We start from the raw sequence: 19,527 nt of genomic DNA, 5'->3' as shown, positions 1-19,527 counted from the left end.
ATCTCTCAGCACCCATATGAAACAGAACTGTAAACAGATTTTCTTTTTCTTTATGGATATTTTACAAATCACATTAAACTGTATTCTTGTTTTACTGCCATATAGTAGGCTATTTCATAACTGTTTTTCATTTATTCTCTTATTGTTTGTATAACTATAATGATCATATGAAGGTGTGCCGCGGAAATAACTTTTGAATAATTTGTGACAAAACTGTTCTAAACACTCAGAGAGTCCTTTAGCTCACCTGAGCCCCTCAGTCTGACAGGAGAGGACTCTCCTCCAGCTTGTTGTGGAAACAGCTCCTTATGTCCGTTCGTGCAGCTAGCTAACCAAATGCTAACATCACGGTCCCCGCTAGCACCGGTCCCTCTCTCTCCCTCACTCCCTCTCTATCACACTTAATGCGCTATGGCCACACACACACAGAGCCGAGCTTGAATGACACAAGCACACGTGTATTTCCATGCAACTCTCTGATTGGTCTGGTGTGTTGCCTCTGTTGCGTTCACTGAACACGGGAAATTACAGTCCTGCCGTCGTCTCTTGTGTCATGATGAGGTTCACGTAAAGCACGGTTAATGTATTATATTATCTTCGACATTAGCTTGTCTACATACTTGAGCATAGCCAATTTAAATTAACCTTAGCGATGCATACAGTTCCTACCTACATAATAAAATATCTCTAAGTTACAAGGATGACCTTATTTTATCAGCCTCAAACAGAAGCTGTTTGTTCAACAGTATTATCCCACTTAACGCTTAACACTTGTCTATTTCGTTTTAGACTTTATATATATACAGTCTATGATTTTAACTTGGAGGCTACGATTAGCATCGTTAGCACCGATGTAGCTACCACTCGCTCACACGCTAACCCAAGCCTTAACATTCATTACGTAGCTGATTAAAATCATTAACACATAAATAAGTACTCGAATTTCACTTACCGCAAAACCGCATTCATGCACCGTCTGTTTTAACCGCAGAGCGAGTCACAATAGTCCGATATAATAAGCATGAAGAACAGACAACCACGGCCGCTTTCAAGTTGTGTTTCCTGGATGAACTGACCAGGCAGAGTCCCTGTAGCTAGCTTCACGGAGCAGCTAGCAGAGAGACAAGAAGCTAGCAGCAGAAGGCACTTGACAGAGCCTAATTTATTCAAAAAACTTTAAGACCTAAGATAAATAAAAGGGTCGTGTTAGAAAACAATTCACTCACAGATCCATAATCACGAAGGTGGAATCTAATTATATTCATAATAATATTTATTGCATCCATGGGTAGAAACCTATGGTAGAAACATGTTTTTTTCTGCTGTAAAGTTGGGCATTTTAACATGGGGGTCTATGGAAATTGCTCCTTTCTGCAGTCAGACCCTATCGGCCAACAAATGAACTGCAGTGTGTGGCACTTCCGTATTGGTGTCACGGCTCTACCCCACAGTTTGCCGCTTGGTTCAAATGTGCCCATCTTCTCGGACTTGTTGAGTGAGCATTATTTTATCTTTCACAATGAGAGGGGGTGCACCGTTCCTGGAGGTACTGCAATACCAGGTCGATGCGCGGAGTGGACGGAGCAAGCCCCTATTCCATCTCCCTATTCCAAAAATCAATTTAATATATGGTCCCCGGGTAGGGGACGTATCAGATATTAAACTGATAAGAACAGATACTACACTTGATCTTAGCCAAAAGGCCGAGAAGCGATACTTAGGAAGAGTTGGAGGCGGGATACTCACTCCCCGCACAGTCACCTTCAGTCACGGTTTCAAAGTGTGTTTCAGTAACAGTGTGAGTGTATACCCGATGTTGTAGGAACAAAGTACATGGGTACACTGAACACAGCAGGTGAGAAAAGGGCAAGAACAGAGGCAAAATCTGTTATTTTCTGTAATGTCGTTGGTGCCGCTCCAGAACGGTCTGGTCACGTGTCACGTTTTAGTGCAATTAGAATCCCCTGAAATACATTTTTATCGTATTTACTGTCAGAAAATGACCGCGAACATAACATAGTATTATTTCAAAATTCCTCTCTGAAGGAAGAAAGCATGTGTCACAGCTGGGTGGAGACAAACAGAGCTCCAGTGCACTCAGGTGGAGTACTGCGTGAACGGCACGCTGTGTATACTACAGGTTACTCTTATCTAAGTGGAAGATACATTTTCTGGAGGAGCCTTCCTTGACATTGAGAAACACCCACTGTATCGTTTCTTTTTAAAAAAAAAATATATCTATCTATAGTAGGAAGTTTCAATTTGTCTTACCCGACAAACTCAAATTACTTCTTTCAAATTTGTGTTTTATGTACTTTACTGTGACCTTTATTTCATCATACTTGACTTTATCTTTTTTTTGCACATAGGCCTACTATACTATGATATATACATAATATAACAATACACAGACATTTGTACACAGAAATAAACCCACAGACATGTTTTTGTAATACTGTTTTATTATTTTTCACATCTTTATTGACAGGAGAATCCGAGGCTCAGTGGCCGTGTTTCCACGGATCGCCCGTCGCCTCTCCGTCAGAAACACTGTCCTCTGGAAATAAATACAATACTGATTTTTTATTTTTTAAAAGAAAAGAAGAATAAGATTTTCTAACCTACGTCTCAGAGTCTGGAGATGATTCCACATTTATTACTACGTGAAACTACGGCACGACACATGGAGGGAAACGATCTGTTTCAGGTGAGAGGAAGATTTAAAGAAACGTGACGCAGTGAAGTCCTGCAGCTGGAGATCCACGATGTGAGGATGAAATACTGAGACCACCTGAGGGGAGGGGTTTGGTTTCTGCAGTGTTTTGGGTTAAAAAAACAAACTAAAATACGACTTGTTTTGTATTAATTCATGGCTAAAAACCTAAAATATCAGTGGAGTGAGTTTCAGGATACTTTGGGTCTTCAAATCTGTGAAATACTGCACCTCATTTTCCAAAGAGCCTTTATTTTGAGACACCAAATCATCACGTGTTGCAGGAAAGTAAACAATACAATGTAATAAGGAAATAATAAGGGTTATGTCGCAAGAGTTTTGTTTTCTTGTTGGTAATATAACAGGTTTAAGATGTTTTTCTCTTGTATTAATTTATGACAAAATACTGCCGAGGAGTTAGTATCATCCCATTTTATAATTTTTTTGTTTCTATGCTAAAAACGCCGGTACATTATCTTTTATTTAATTGTTTAATTTTTCTTTCGTAGGAACCAATTGGCTAGGAGAACCACAATTCTGTCATTTTAAGACCAAACTAAGAGAAGATACCTTTCAAACTAATCAACACTGAGATTAAGTGCTGCCTTAATCTGTTCGATAACAAATCTGAGCATTCATATTCCTGTAAAAAGGTTTTTTCCAGAAACATTGACGGGTGATTAAAACACTTAATGTAATGTATGCTGTGAGGACATCTTAAGTGTTTATTGACAAATACATGTGAAAGAGTAGAGTAGAGATTTTCTTAAGCTGTAGAATAAAGTACTCTGACCAGCTGTTGTATGGTATTACCGAGTCTTTATTTTAATTATTTTTGAGGTGTTTAAGATCTGTTGTATAGTATACATTTTGTTGGGAGGGCTGCAGACAGGAAGTCAGACATTATTAAGGGACGGACCAACATACTTCACAAAAGCAGTGAGTATGATGAAGCTAATTTGAGATACTTTGTAGGAGCTACGACGCCAAATGTTTAAAGCGTTCTTCTCAGGAAGGTGGGCTCAACATTTCATCTGTCTGGGATTCAAAGAACCAGCTGAACAGGAGCGTCACGTAGAAAACAAAGGAGCTGTTAAAGTGAAATGTAGGCACAGAGAAACAGGACCAGGGTCTCAGCGCCCCGCTAACAGATCCTCGTTTTAAAGATGTTTGTTTATCACTTTTACAGGAATGTAGTTTATTTTTACTTTAGTCTAAACTGCGTGGAGTTCTGCGTTTTCTTGTAGGATTAATATCAGATTCCTCCTCGATTTGGCAAACAAAACAAACTAATTGTATATTAATAATTGTAGTAATAGTCACGTCAGACATTCACTCATTCCAGTTTCCCGCGTGTGATTTTCCTGCCTTTTCAAGACCACTATGATTGCAAATGAAAACACTTGAGCTGTAGGACGTTGTAACTTATTTCTCCATTTTCTGACATACAAAAAAAACAACAACAAATAATCAGCAGGTGAATGAATGGTAAACAAAGTGAACAATCTCCAATACAAGATACTGATTGCTCGAGACACAAGCTGCATGTAAACCAGGACATCAGGACTTTGTTAAATCCTGTTTCAACACTGTTTTGGTTTGTGAAATAAAAAGCCATGTTTCTCTAGTGGAAAAGCAGCAGAGTAATACATCCGGCCAGCAGGGGGCGTCGGAGGAACGCTGTAACAGGAAGCTGCTCTTTAGGAAACAAGTGGGTTGTGAGGAGATAATACTGCGAGTAAAAAAGGTCCAGCCAAATTCATTTTAAAGTGATTTAACACTGATTAGCGTTTAAAACGGGTTGCGTTCATTTGTCTCGAAGACTTTTAGAGCTACAAAATATTAAACAATAGCGTAATAATAAGAAGTGCTTGATGAAATGGTTTTGGCACATTAACTACTGGGTCTGATCTGGAGCTAAAACCATTAGCGATTAGCCGACAGACACAAATGTTCTGATAACCAATTAGACAACAAGACGCTTCTCAAATCTCATTTGCTGCGTTGAATATCTTTGGATTTTTTGGACGAAATGTGATGGGCTTTTTTTCCACATCTTTCTAACTGTTTCTCTTCAGATCAAGCAATTAATCGATACGGTAGTTAATTGAGGAATAGTTAGTAGTTTATAGATTAAGAAAACAATCGTCAGCTGCAGCTCTTCAGTAGATTTCTCTGCACGTTGTACAGTGATTTTCTTTTGACTAAATGTCTTAAACCTTTCCTTTGACGTTCAGATCAGTGCAAAGCCTACGCAGTCATTACCCAGAAATCATTGGGACTACTTTTAAAATGCTAAGCAAGAAACTAACTCCTCCAATCAAGGATCCATCCCAGAATTCAGCAGCAGCTTTTCTGAGAGAACGGACGACTACTTCTAAGTTCTGAAGAAAGGTCCGGTAAAGAGTCCTCTGATCCGATCGCGTCTCCAAGCAATAAATGTTTTCTCCTCAGGAATGTGGTCAGGAGGAAAATGCAGATTTGGGGTAAACCACTTATCAAGTCAGGAGGGGTGTATGGATGCATTGTTTGGAGCTGAACAATCCGACTTCCAGCGGTAATACTTGGCGTTATCGAGTCAGGAGGCCTGGCATCAAACAGGAATTCATTCTGTGTTTCCAAGCTGCTTAACCCACTGACCTCTGGGGGTCTTTTCACTCAAAAAATGACCCAAAAAGAAAAAGAAAAAAAATGGACGCTAAAACATTTTTTTCAACACATAGCACCATGTCATCGGTTTCCGGTTCTGAACACTTGGTTGCAGAATGTCACATTTCCAAAGGTTTTTTTATTTTTATTTTTATTTTTTTTTATTTGTGAGAGTCAGGAAAACAAAATGGCGGTGAGGAGATGAAGAAGGAGGCGGAGCTGAGGTATCCGTTCACGCTTTTTTCTTTGTGAGGGGGTGACAGAAGGCACGTTTTGCCGAGGGCAGGGAGGGGTTTTATTTCTTGAAGCGTTTTGTCCGCTGATGAATGTCAAAGAAAAAACACTTCTTCCGATTATTTCACCAACCAATCAAAAAGCTGCATTTCCTCCTCACAGAATCACATGCTCTGTTTCCAGTTGACGGTGTTTTTCAACCCAGAAGCCGCGTTGAGAGGGTCTTGAAATGAAAGCAGGACCTCTGTGTGATGATTGAGAGCCGCTAAAAACCATCTGATTGGATTTTTAGATTTATTTTCTCTGATTTTATCGCCTGCCCCCCGTTTTTCGACCTTCAAACTCGCGCCGAGACGTGGTCGAGCGAGGTCGCCGAAGCCGACGTCGCCGAAGCCGTCGCCTTTGGTGGAGGAGCTACTTCCTTTAGCTCGTTTCCAGGGCAACTCTGGGTGCTAACGCCGCGGTTTAACGGCCCTGCTCGCGGCGGCGCGTTAGCCGCGAGAACCGAGCTGGGGTCGGTTCGCGGGATGTTTACGGGGCAGGATCGGGTGCGAGCGTGACCTTTGTGACCTCCAGGGTGACAAACGAGACTTCCCACGGTGTCCACGGGCGACAGGTGGCGTTTCATCCACTGCTCCACTCGTTCCTCTTTGTATTTGATGGAGTACCAGGTGAGGAAGATGAAGAAGAAGCCGATTAACTTCAGGCTGGCGGCGAGGCCGAAGTAGACGAAGCGCAGCGAGGTGACGTCGTATTCCCAGCAGGAGCCGTGCACGCCGCAGTCCTGCTGCCACAACATGCACGTGGTGTCGATGACAGCGCCGAAATATATGGGCGTCGGGATGTAGGCTGGGTGGAGGAGAGAGAGGGGGAGAGGGGGAGGAGAAATGGTTAAATAGACAGACAAAAAACAGACAAAATGGACAGAACATTTGGAAAATGGTGAGATAGAAAGTGATTAAGTTAAAAGTATGAAGGGAAGTTCAAGAAAGAGGATGGGCAAATGTAGGAAGGATAGAGAGAGGAGGAGGAGGGATACAGTGAGAGGAGAAATGGTTAAAAAACATCAAGAAACAGAGAAAACGGACAGAAAATGGAAAAATGGTGAGAGACAAAAAGTGAAGTTAGTTCAAGTATGAAAGGAAAGTCAAGAAAGAAAATGGGCGAATGGAGTTTAGGGAGAGATTATGGTAAAAAATGTGAGGGTGGGGGGAGAGTAAAAAACAACAAAAGGCGAAGGTGGGGAGAGGAACAAAGACAAGAGAGAAAGAGAGTCATAACTAAAAGTACAGAAATTAAAACAATATTGGAGAAAACTAAGACAACTTTAAATCTAAATCCTCTCAAACAGTCAATATAAGTTTGTTTAAGATAAGCTGCAGTTTAGTTATGCCCCCCCATCACTTTCATCATCTAAAATATACCCTTTTCCCATTGGTTTAGGACATGCTCTCACATTGGAGCTTTGATCCATAAGATGCAATAAATCCATAATAGTTATATAGATATTAAAACTGTCTTTGTTTGCTAACGCTACAGAAACTTAGCACCTTGGAGAAAATGAAGGATATGTTATCAATGTGAGGTCTTTCTCACTTTTTAATCCATGTTTGATATCTCTCTTCTTGCCTTTGGAAAGCTAAAACTAAAAAGGATTATCTGCCGTCAGACTTCCATTAGCACTTCTGCAGCTAGTGCTAACGCTAACAGTGGACGTTAGAGCTGAGCGTCGGTAAGACTTGCTTAAAACGGATGGATTAAACCCACGTTGGCTCCAAAAACACATCCTACATTTCCCATAATGCATCGTTTACTCCCATTAATGCACATGTCTGTCAAACTCCTCTCTGATGGATCGAGTTTCTGTCCTGACTGATTCTTCCTGACAGCAGCTGACATGTTTCAGATCCATTTCCCCCCGTTCCCTGATTCAGGAGAACAGCGCGGCTTTAAAGAGACGACATCTCATTTCCCCCGAGGCTTCATCAGCTCCTCGTCAGCAGTTACCAAAATGTGCAGCGTGTTTACAATCAATTCAATCAGCTGACGTTACATCCCCCTCCTCTGATACTGATGTAAAGAGAGTCCTCTGCTCATGTCTGGGTTTTTGTTTGGACGTATTCATAAAAGCTATTTAATGCCACCATAAAAAGATGGAGAATATGTTTTTCTACTCACCGAGGGTCCTGAGGAGAACGAACTGCATGCCCAGAGCGAACGGCCTCTCCTGCTCCGCTACAGATCTGTGAAGTTCATAAGGACAGAATAACACATCCTGTATTCAGCTGGAGATGTACATTGGGACAGTAAAGGGAATATACAATGAAATAAGATAAGCAACACAGTGAGCGTGGAAAAAACAGGACAGAGCAGATTCACACAAGGTTCAAAGAATCATACAAACATTAGAAATGAAAAGTACCGTAATCTTCAGACTATAAGCCGCGCCTTTTTTCCCATTTTTCGACTTGCGGCTTATATAACGGTGCGGCTAATCTATGGATTTCTACAGCTAACGGCCACTAGGGGACCTCCTAAATCTATGGGTTTTACAGGTTACAGTCCACCACCTTTAACTCTATGGGCTCTATGGCCGGTCCGCGCCCCCCACCTTTAAGCGGCGGGCTCCAGCAGGAAAAGCTGGAGGCCGGAAAAGAGTGAGACAGGTAGCGCGCAAAAGTAAAAGTGGAACCGAGAGTGGTACGAGAGACAGAACAAGAGCAAGACAGACAGACATTACGAGAGCGAGACAGTTTGTCCCCGTACCACTGGTTGAAAACCACTGCTGTAGATCACTGCCGGTACGTGCGCTGGGAGCGCACCGTTTAAGTTTGAAAGTTGAAAAGTTTGTGTGTCTGAAACGCTATGTGATACAGTACAGTTTACACAGCACATACATGTTCTGTAGCTACTATTGCACTAAATGGTAACACTTGAATACGTTATGCAAATATGCAACTTGTTTGTTGAAATGTTAATAAATCGGGAGCTTCCTCAAACAGCCATCTCTTTCCCGACAATCCCCTCTGTGCACGAACCCTTACATATGGTAATTAAACATTAAAACACCTGCGGCTTATAGTCCAGTGCGGCTTATATATGTACACATCATTCAATTTAGCTGCTGCGGCTTNTAGTAGACTGGCGACGACATCAGAGAAATATCAGGTTGTAATCGGAGGAAATCGATCGCCTACCACTACTTCAGTACATCTGGCACGACATAAGGAAATATCGGGTTGAATCGGAGGAAATCGATCGCCACCACTGCACTGCAGTACACTTGGCACGACATCAAGAAAATATCGGTTGTAATCGGTGAAATGAATCGCCGACCACTGCACTAGTACAACTGGCACGACATCAAGAAAATATCGGGTTGTTATCGGAGGAAATCGAATCGCCCACCACTGCACCTTCAGTACACTGGCACGACATCAAGGAAATATCGGTTGTAGACCGTGAGTAAACTGAACGCACAACTGCATAGTACCACCTAACGTAATTAACGAAATGTCTGTTGTATTATGCGAAATCGATCGCCACTACTGCACATAGGCACACTGTGACGACGACATTAATAATAGTCGGGACCATCTGTATAGTCGTAAGAGACTTTACTAATGGTTGTTGAGACTATCAGCAGTATTTTACGATGTCGAAGCGAAATTAACATCTCTTCGGGAACTCTAGAGTGAACAGGATCCGAACTTTCTAAAGTACGTGTGACTGTACTTGATTTTATCGAACGTATAAGGTCCTATAAATCCGAAATGTCCATTGACTAGTTTACAAGACTTATGGGTGACAAAGAGCTCTAGTTACACGTTTTACTGTACATTAAACCAGTAGCTATTTCAGTTCGTCGACTGTCCACTTTTATTTTGCGACATAGTCACAGAAAGTCGGACCATCCAGATAGATTGACGAGCAAACAGTCGACTTGGATTTCGTCGCACGTCCTAGGACTCGTCTGCACTGGAGTCAGACAGCAGTCGGGAGCATGTGCAGTCTCAGCGGCTAGCAGTAGCTCATTAACGGAGATTAGTGAAGTCGGTGTCAATTTATAAGCTCGAACAGATTGAAGAGTCGTAGTACGAAAGGGTCGCGTCTTAGTTAGATGTCGCAGTCGACTTGGGTGTAAATTTCTCGACGGTCGTCCGTGAGTGTGTGTTGGTGTGTGTGTGGTGTGTTGTGACGTGTTGTGCTGTGATTGACTCGTGTTTGTGCTGTGTGCGTGTGCAGAGTGCTTGTAGTGGATAGCCACTGATGATACAAAATTCAACAAAGTACACGACAAATTACATAGACTAATACACATTTCGAAGAAACTCTGGCATTACTCCTCTGCTCGCTAGTCTGCGACACGACGAGCTAAGTATTCGAAGTAACTCCCTGTTGCAAATTATTATTATACATAAAGATTCTGATCGTATACTCCTGGACTTCTCCGGGATAGACGAAAAACCCAAAGGACGGCACTACACCTTGATCCGACTCACAATGTCAGGGCAAATTTTATTTTAAATTTTTGAAAAGCCGCACCGGCGTTGATGAGATTTAGAATTAGGGATGTTCAGATTTGGCGCTGCACGAAATTTGTGGTGTTAAGTTCTTAAGGAAGGAACGGTATTTTCATTTTTTTAGTATAGGTAAAGGGTTTATAAGAAATGACCAGTCTTCTCAGTGAGTGAAAAGATTCGCACACGCAGGCTCGGAAAGCGCGCTCGCTGCATGCAAAGCCGCGTCAACAAGTCGGCGCCTCGTTGTAAAGGAGTCGCGTGTGAGTGAGATGTTCTGTGAGGTGGAAGCGACTTTAGCAAATCAACACTCAAAAAGGTGTGTTTATAAGAAAGAAACGAAAAACTTTCACATAAAACCCTACCCGCCAGGAGTTCCGAATGGTCTACAGAAACGACAAATTTCCACGCGAAATAGTTTACACTACGGTGTCGACGGCTGCTGTTTCCCCGCCGAGCGCCTGAGCCGCCAGGCAGGGAACTACAACAACTATTTTTGTGTCGGCGTGTGCACGACAGCGGCCATCCTGTCACACCCAGATACGTCTCTCCTCTCGCCAATCACCAAATACAACACATTTCGCGAGGACCCAGCGCCGCGCGAGCATCGACGTCTCGCGTGCCGCTCGTGTGGCGCGCCCGAATGGCCCGTAACTTTGGACGTGGTTTTGTCGAACGCTAGTCGACCCCTGTTTCACACACATCCACACATATCCACATGCACTCACCACACACCACTCACACAAATGACGTCCTTCCACCTAAAGCTGGGAAGTACGGACCTTTAACACACTTTTGAAGAGTATTGTTGGCCTCACCCAATGTCGGTCATTCCTGTGTCCGCCTGGCCTCACACACATTACCAGAACACAAACTACACCAGACACAACATACTAGTACCACACGAATAAAACACACACAAGCACACACCCACAGCCACCACAACATGGCGACGAGCCGAAGTTTGACCTGTGTAAGAAGTTAGTGTACAATGCAAGCGCCTTTAACAGCTTTTTCTCCTTTTCCGGTCATAGACGTCGAGCCGCGAGGGCGACACCTTCGTTATCCTGTTCGGGTCCTAATCGAAAGAAGTGAAACACGCTTACACACACTCACACAGCACACACACGACACACACAACATAGATTCTGTTCACGGGACCATCGCGTTAAGACGACGGTTCCATATATCAGTCGGAACTTTTTTGACCGGGTCTAGAGGGGGAAGCGACAGACGTTAAATCGAAGACGGCTCGCGGCCGCTATATGGGTAACATGGCGGAGGTGATGAACGGTAAACGGACTACCCTCACACACAAGACATGGCAACCACACACGTCACAAACTAAATGAACGAATACACGTAGAGCCACACTAAATGGTACTCAGACAAAAAAACATCACACACAGCCGCACGCGTTTGCGCTGCGCTGACCAAATATGAGGTCAATAACTCTAATTAGACGAACACACGGTCTCGCACACACACACACACACACACACAACACACACACACCCACACACACACACACACCACACACACACAGCACACAACACACAGACACACCCCCGCCTCCGACACCCCGCCCCGCGACACCCACGCCCCACACACACACACACCCGACACACACACACACACACACAAGCACACACACACACCACACACACACACGGTAATAGGTTACCACGACACACACCACACACACACACACACACACACAGTAATAGGTTCAACACACACACACAAACGGCCGCGCGCGCGCGCGCCAGACGCGCAACACAAAACAGACAACGGGAGTGAACATCCCGAAATAAAGTAACACACATATCAACTAAAAGAGACACACAAACTACGTCACGCAACTTGACAGTGAAGACTTTACTGTGGACTTCCGTAGTTAGACCTTGATTACTCCTTACTTCCCTACTACTTTTCACCTCTTTTTCCTGTTCTTTCTTCTACAATCCTAAATTTTGTCTCCCCCTCCGTCCTAAATTCACTACCTTTCCCCTAATTAACATTTTGTTTCTTTTCTACCCTACCCCGTCACTATTTCAATTCTCGTGTAACTTTCCCTTCCTCTCTACTGGCAGATCCTAATTCTGCTAAATCCTTAATTGTACTGAAGTGCCGCGAGCTGGTGTGGCGATTCTATTTTCCTCGATTAAACCGACTGATTCCTTGATGCGTGCGCCAGTGTACTGAAGTGGAGGGTGGCGATTCGATTTCACCGAGTACAACCCGATATTCTCCTTCCCTCGCCGAGTGTACCTGAAGTGCAGTGGTGGCGATCGATTCCACCGCATTCACCCGATTTTCCTTGATGGGCTGTGCCCAGTCGCTACTCAAGGCAGTGTCGCGATTCGCGATTTCCGGCCGACTCGTACAAACCCGATATCCTTCCTTGATGTCCCGCTGACGCGGAAGTGTACTGAAGCTGCACGTCGGTCGCGCGAGTTCGATTCTTCCGCCCGATTACAACCGGGGCATCACTTTCGCTTCGCATCGTAGGCTGCCAGTGTGACTGAAGTGAGAACAAAAACATACGGATGGCACGTGGTGATAGCTAAACGATGATATCTCCGATCAATCCCTAGTAATTGATAGGATGATTTCACTACAAGTAAACAACACGTGGTCCCTAGAGCATATAAATAGGAATCTCTAAGTTGAAAAAAGATCTATTAGGTCAAATGGGACCTTAGTGTATAGGCCCTCTCTTATGAGTTGCATTATTAGGCAATGAGGAACACAAATTACGGAGTGTTCGACTAAGATTATTAAGGACATACTCACCTCTGATACGCCAAATGGTGGACGCAGCGCGACGCTGTTAGTCCATTTCATGAGTGCGTCTTGTTTGCGACCGGAAAAGAAACGGATGGAAAAATCAAAAACCAAAGACGCACCACTCACACCCAGCGGAGGGGGCTATCACAGAAAGTACGTTCACGTTCCCTCCTCCGTTACGATTTTCATTAAGTTCAGACGACACAACTAAGAGACCAAAATAATATTGGTATAAACGGAGTTAATGATATAAAATGACCTGTCATCTTTAACTCTATGCAGTGCAGGGAGTTCAGCTGTTTCGACGCAGTGAAAAACAGGTTATGTTGACGAGAAATATAGTCCCATGTCTATAATGCAGTAACTCTAGAAACCTGTCACTTTATAGAAGAACGATCGGAGAGAGAATCGAACACGCAAAGAAAGCTGGCTATACGAAAGTCACGAGTTGCTCGTCTTAGATTTTCACTTATCGTTATAGACCTGAAATGTACTAGCCACCAGCAGACGGGACGGAAAGCACTGAGTGAGTTAATGATATAAGCTGATCGCGTTTTGTGAACTCTCATGACAGTGCATGGGGAGTTCAGCGTTATTGATGCCAATTAAAGACAGGCTTATGTTGACCTAAATATCATCAGTGTCATAATGGTATTGAACTGTAGAAGTTAACTTATACAACCTGGTCATTGTCATGTGTCTCTTGTTGGACGGAAAGAGCGAAGAGGATGGGAAAAATAACAAATCAAAAAGCACCTCACACACGAAGGAGGGGGATACACAGTACGTAGTTCTCTAGTTTAGATTTCACCTCTCTTCTTATCTACGTTCAGAGACCTGGAAGTGGAGAGAGCGACCAAAATAAACTTTTGGTGAAAGAGGGGAGGCGAGAGGCCGGAGAGGAACGGCCTACAGAAATTTTGTCTTAGTTCAATAAGGCCGGGACGGGAGAGGCAGTGGAGACCCCCCGAAGCCACTGTCTTGTTATGCGCGCCGAGCGGAGTCCTTTGACCCAAAAATGTTAATCTATGCGAGCAGGTGCTTTCGTGGTCTGGCCTGTTACCAGTGTTACCCAAAAAACCGCGCGAGTGCGGTCGCACGGTCGACATGTCGAGCAAGAGGGACGCGCGGCGAGTTACGGAGAGGACGAGGAGAGACAAAAAAAAGACGGTAGCCAAAAGCGAAGCGAGAGGGGGGAGAGAGGGAAGCATACCTTTTTAGGCTAGCGCCGTACCAACACCTGTCGGACCAGAAACCACCCACACATTTTAAGTTTTATTAAGTGACACGTTCGCAGTCTGTCACGTGAGAACACCCCCCCGCGGACGACCACATGAACCTGAGCCACGAGTGAAGCGAGCGGACAGCCCCGCCCACCACCCAGGGCTCAGACGATAGCGATTCGACATAAGCTTATTCATTATATTCACCGCGCGCGACCTTCCATAAAAAAAAGACACATATATAAGGTCTCCGACTCCTCTCGACCAAAATAAACTGGCCCCTACCGTCACCCATAGTCAGAGGTTTAGTACTAGTCAGTTGTGTCTAGCACGGTCGGTTGCGCTGTAACATAAAACCTCCTTCTCACCAATGCCCAGATATCGCATACCATCCCAATTAACCGTCTCACTACTAAACATGAAAAATGACAATATGCTCCACCGAAAGCACTAATACCTAATTCAAACCACGATCAAGTTTACCTGCCTCGCCACATATAGCTCACACGACGATGAAATTTCTCAGGATAGGACGGACGTACAAGTTCCACGCCAGACAGAGATGAAATGTTCTCAGGCGAGAGGACCGACTAGAAAGTCCGAGCCATATCGAGTATACATCAAGAGATGAAATTCTCAAAGAGACAGACGAGCTGACAGAAGTCGCCAGCATAGTAGTATACATGCCAGAGATGAATTTCTCGGAGAGACGACTACAAGTCACGACTATAGCATACACTCCGATAGAGATGAAATTTCTCAGCAGAGGACGACTACAAGTCCCACATATAGATCATGATAACATCAGCGAGAGATCGAAATTTCTCAGGAGAGAGGACGACTAAAGTGCCCGCCACATATAGTCATAACATACACCCACAATGAAACAGAGAGAGACAAGACGACTACAAGTACCCCGACCATTCGCATCGACAGAAGAAATGAGATTTCTCAGGCGAGCGAGAAGAGCGACGTCTGAGAGAGTAGCCACATATAGTCATAACATCCACAGCAACGAAACTCTTCTAGAGAGGTACGAGCTACAAAGTCCCACATATAGTCAGCCATCACATCACCAGACGATGAATCTCTCCTCAGGCAGAGAGACCACCTACACAGCACCGCTAAGCTAAAGGTGGCTAATGTTGGGCTATAAAGGAACTACAGCACGGTCACATGACTTCACGTCACCACCGCTAAGCTAAAGGCGGCTAATGTTGGACTATAAAGGAACTGCAGCACGGTCACATGACTTCACATCACCACCGCTAAGCTAAAGGAGGCTAATGTTGGGCTATAAAAGTAACTACAGCACGGTCACATGACTTTACGTCACCACCGCTAAGCTAAAGGTGGCTAATGTTGGGCTATAAAGGAACCACAGCACGGTCACATGACTTCACGTCACCACCGCTAAGCTAAAGGAGGCTAATGTTGGGCTATAAAGGAACTACAGCACGGTCACATGACTTCACATCACCACCGCTAAGCTAAAGGAGGCTAATGTTGGGCTATAAAGGAACTACAGCACGGTCACATGACTTCACATCACCACCGCTAAGCTAAAGGAGGCTAATGTTGGGCTATAAAGAACTACAGCAGTTAACATCTCTTCAGCTTGTGTTAACCACAAACCTTATTTCAGGCTAACAACTAAAGACACATTCGAAAAACCAATGACTGAGACAAGCAAACCTAAAGTGGTAAAATGCCGACTCATTTCCAAGTTTTAAGACTCATTCCTGCACCCATCTTCAAGCAGTATATTTCTGTACCTTTGATGTCCCTTCCGAAGCCCATGGACGAGGTGACCGCCTGGCTCTTGTTGTTGCTTTTCTCTTTGAGGACGTCGTCGTCGCTGGACAGGCTATCCATGCTCATCTTTTTCCTCCTTTTCTTCTTCTTGTGTCGGGGGGGCAGCTTCTTGGGGAAGGTGAACATTGGGAAGATGACCAGCGTCATGGCAATGGCACACAGCAGGAACCCACTCCACCTAAGGGAGGATTGAATAATTCAAAAGACTCAAAACACAGACCTTGACAGACAAGTTAAGAATATCAAATACTCACAATATAGGAAAACAAACACAGAGAATTAAAGAGATGAAATCAGGCGATGGAGGAGACACTTTTAACCTTATCCAAGTCTCAACTAAATGTGATCAGAATCCCAAACTAGTACAATAATCAAATCACAGGAATCACAATATTTAATAAAGGCTAAATTATTGTGCAACTGCAGACATATCCCTGCCTTTAAAGGGTAATCTACAGATTTTAAAAATTTATTCAGGACGTATAATTAATATGAGAAGCCCAAAGGCTGTTGGCTGCTGAGTCACTGGTTCTGTCAGTAAGAAAATGGCATCACTTCGAGCTGTAAATGGATGACTAGCTGCAACAGCAACAGTACAAAAACAACATGAACTAAAGAGGATATTAGGTATTTAAAGTTATGCATTGGTTTGGGAACGAGTTCAAATCTCTGCACGACAGATATAAATATATATGATGGCAGCAACTTCACTTTGACACCTGTTCCTTAATGCATGTTGTGCATGTGTGTATTTCAAAAAGTTAACACCAGAAGGAAAACTGTATTATTAGTAGACATTACTTCGAGCTGTAAATGGATGACTAAATGCAACAGCAACAGATTTAAAGAAAGATATAGAAAAAATGTGCAAAAACACCATGAAATAAGGAGCACATTAGGTATTTAAAGTTATGCATTGGATGGGAACAAGTCCAGGTCTCTGCACGACCCAAAAAAAAAATATATATATATGATGGCAGCACCTTCCTTTTGACACCTGTTTCTTAATGCATGTTGTGCATGTGTGTATTTCAAATATGTAGCACTAGAGGGAAAACATTCATCTGTTTCCATCTTATATATCAATATTCCAATTACTTGTATATAAACTATCCTGCACTATTTCTATTACATTCTATTTTATTGTATTTACTTGCACAATTATCCGTTTCATTGTGTTGCACTGTTGGAGGAGTCTGTGACCTCAGATTGTCCTTGATAGATCAACACTGTAGCTATTTTCAAATGACAATAAAAGCCTTGAATCTTGAATCTTGTATGAATAGATATTACACTTCAACCAGCCCAAAGCAGCGCTCACCAGTTCCCGATGAAGCGGGGGTCGCTCTGATCGATGGTGACGGCAGTTTTTGGGTCAACGTAGTATCCGATGAGGACTCCTCCCAGTAGGTAACCAGCGGCTGGGCCCAGCGCTCCCATCACATACATGATGGCTGAGGAGAGGAGAGAGATAAGAAGAGTCAAACTTTGGCAGAAACTCAGTCAAAAGCTGCAAAAAAACAAAGTTGCATTACTGTAGGCAAACAAGCGCCTTCTTCCACATCCAGCAGACACCCATAACCTTTATGTCTATATCCACAAGGTGAATGTATTTGAGAATATATTTGGCTCTTTAGCTGCAAATGTTTATTTTCTTCAGCAGTTAGTGTCCAAATGTTTCTGTCTACTGTTTGCTGGTGGAGACAAAAGGTAAATGTGCCATAAAACCAAAACTACAAGCTAAAAGAAGCTAAACAAACTGATGTTTAACTTTTATGTTAACAATAAAAGGAGCCTTTCACAAAATTACTAATGTGGTTTGAATGAGCTCGGGGCATTAACACCATCAATTGCCTTCTGCCACATCCTGCAGACACCGAGCAACTGTTTAATTTAACTAGAGTTATGTTTCTATAAAGTGGTTTAGTCTCCACTCATCCATCATCCATCTGGCTCTTTAACTGTTTAATGGTGTGTGTTATGCCACGGAGCAGGTAGAGCTATACAGAGGTAAATGTGGCATACAGTGAGAACAACACTACAAGCTAAAAGCGGCTAAAAGACCCTCCATTAAGCTGCAACGTTGATGTTGTCTTTAACTAAAAATAACACCAGCAATGACCTTCTTCCACATCCATCAAATACTTTAGCCGCTAAATGCTTTTTACATTTTTTACCAGTCTGCCCTCTACCGAAACCAAAACTACCACAAAGAAGCAGTTCTGTGAACTGGAATATAAAAAGGTACTTTCACGATACAGACTTATTCAAACGTTAATACAGTATCAAAAATATGTAAAAAATGTGGTTTGAATTAGATGAAAGCAACAAGACAAAGATCACAAACCTGTGTCTTATACTTGGAAACAGACAGGTCGAAAAAATCTCAAACATTTCGAGAGCGAACGCAGACTTTTTTCTACAGTTTCTTGTATATTCTTTATTTTCACCTGAATAGTAAAAAATAATCTGTGTCAAAGTTGTTCAATTACCCAAACTCAGCGTCTAACTTTAACCCTTATGTAATGGTTCAAATCAACTTTTGTGTGTGTGTGTGTGTGTGTGTGTGTGTGTGTGTGTGTGTGTGTGTGTGTGTGTGTGTGTGTGTGTGTGTGTGTGTGTGTGTGTGTGTGTGTGTGTGTGGATCATATGACCGTGTAATACGGGGGTCCGAGCTGAGGATAAGATTTCTCCAATTAGAGGGAATTAACATCTTAAGGTCTCTTATGGCCGGAGTTGAAAGCAAAAACTCAAACAATCCGGTGGCGTGACACACAAACTCAAAGCTGGGCCAGGCACTGGATTCCTGGGAAAACACTGGGTCTCACATCAGTAGTATTTTCACAAACGCCTCGTGGAGGATTTGTAGTACACCAATATCGAGATTTTCAAAATGAAATGACAGCTTGGAAGTCACAGTGGGGACTACATTTAAAATCCAATCTTCTTACTTTTTAAATTAACCGACCAAACTTCATTTTGTGGACGAACTGATATAACTGTGTCACAAGTCAATGGAGCAAAGGTCAAAATCAATGACATAACATACGTAGCATTGTTCTCTGAAAGTCATTTTCTAAATGTACATTGTAAAGTATATACGGTAACAAAGCCACAAAGCTATTGAAGCTCCCGAACAATAGATGTCTTACTTTGGTTGATGCTTGAAGTTTTTACCAATGATTTTACCAAGTGTTGATGGTTTGTTTTTGCTCTCTATGAACGTGTTATTGTTTCAAGGTTCAAGGCTTTTGTTTGTCATATGTACATAGCTACAGTGTAGTTATGTCGATGGGTATCTTAGGCTTAGTTTTGCATTTTCTCAGAATTCTGAGAATTTTCACAAAAATATTCAATGATTTTTTTCTCAGAACTCAATTTTTTGTTATCCCATGTGGTCCTAATCCTCTTCCGTACATTTCGAACGTTTGATTTCAAAATATTCTATCATTGAAACTTTGTAGAAGATAGTGTGGAACAAAAACATATTTAGCCTTTAAACATGGCTGGATAACAGCAATATATATTTGTATTATTCTGCTGACACTTTAATAAGTACATTTTCCTGTATTGATACACATAG

At 42.9% G+C, this 19,527-nt stretch overlaps 2 protein-coding genes across 2 annotated transcripts; both read right to left on the bottom strand.

Moving 5' to 3' along the window:
* Nucleotides 1-2,442: 2,442 nt before the first annotated feature.
* Nucleotides 2,443-7,868, bottom strand: LOC104959665 (solute carrier organic anion transporter family member 5A1-like). The gene is made up of 2 exons (XM_010787566.1): nucleotides 7,775-7,868; nucleotides 2,443-6,445 (listed from the first exon to the last, which is right to left on the bottom strand). The coding sequence occupies exons 1-2, from the start codon at nucleotides 7,800-7,802 to the stop codon at nucleotides 5,934-5,936; spliced, it is 540 nt and encodes a 179-aa protein (XP_010785868.1). The 5' UTR covers nucleotides 7,803-7,868; the 3' UTR covers nucleotides 2,443-5,933.
* Nucleotides 7,869-12,605: 4,737 nt separating this feature from the next.
* On the bottom strand, nucleotides 12,606-17,403 carry LOC104959666 (solute carrier organic anion transporter family member 5A1-like). The gene is made up of 3 exons (XM_010787567.1): nucleotides 17,266-17,403; nucleotides 15,905-16,122; nucleotides 12,606-12,640 (listed from the first exon to the last, which is right to left on the bottom strand). The coding sequence occupies exons 1-3, from the start codon at nucleotides 17,391-17,393 to the stop codon at nucleotides 12,606-12,608; spliced, it is 381 nt and encodes a 126-aa protein (XP_010785869.1). The 5' UTR covers nucleotides 17,394-17,403.
* Between the last annotated feature and the right edge of the window lie 2,124 nt (nucleotides 17,404-19,527).

Source organism: Notothenia coriiceps, unplaced genomic scaffold, assembly GCF_000735185.1.
Source record: "Notothenia coriiceps isolate Sejong01 unplaced genomic scaffold, NC01 NC01_scaffold00030699, whole genome shotgun sequence".
Taxonomy (NCBI): Eukaryota; Metazoa; Chordata; class Actinopteri; order Perciformes; family Nototheniidae; genus Notothenia; species Notothenia coriiceps.
This window is presented reverse-complemented; position numbering and strand designations above follow the sequence as displayed.

Excerpts from the sequence above, each read along its gene's own strand:
- LOC104959666 (XM_010787567.1), bottom strand. The coding sequence starts at position 17,393 with ATGTATGTGATGGGAGCGCTGGGCCCAGCCGCTGGTTACCTACTGGGA. Across the intron at positions 16,123-17,265 it reads CCCCGCTTCATCGGGAACTG|GTGGAGTGGGTTCCTGCTGT; the intron begins GTGAGCGCTGCT and ends ATCCTCCCTTAG. Across the intron at positions 12,641-15,904 it reads CTTCGGAAGGGACATCAAAG|TCACACTGGCAGCCTACGAT; the intron begins GTACAGAAATAT and ends TTCTCACTTCAG.
- LOC104959665 (XM_010787566.1), bottom strand. The coding sequence starts at position 7,802 with ATGCAGTTCGTTCTCCTCAGGACCCTCG. Across the intron at positions 6,446-7,774 it reads CGTTCTCCTCAGGACCCTCG|CCTACATCCCGACGCCCATA; the intron begins GTGAGTAGAAAA and ends TCCTCCACCCAG.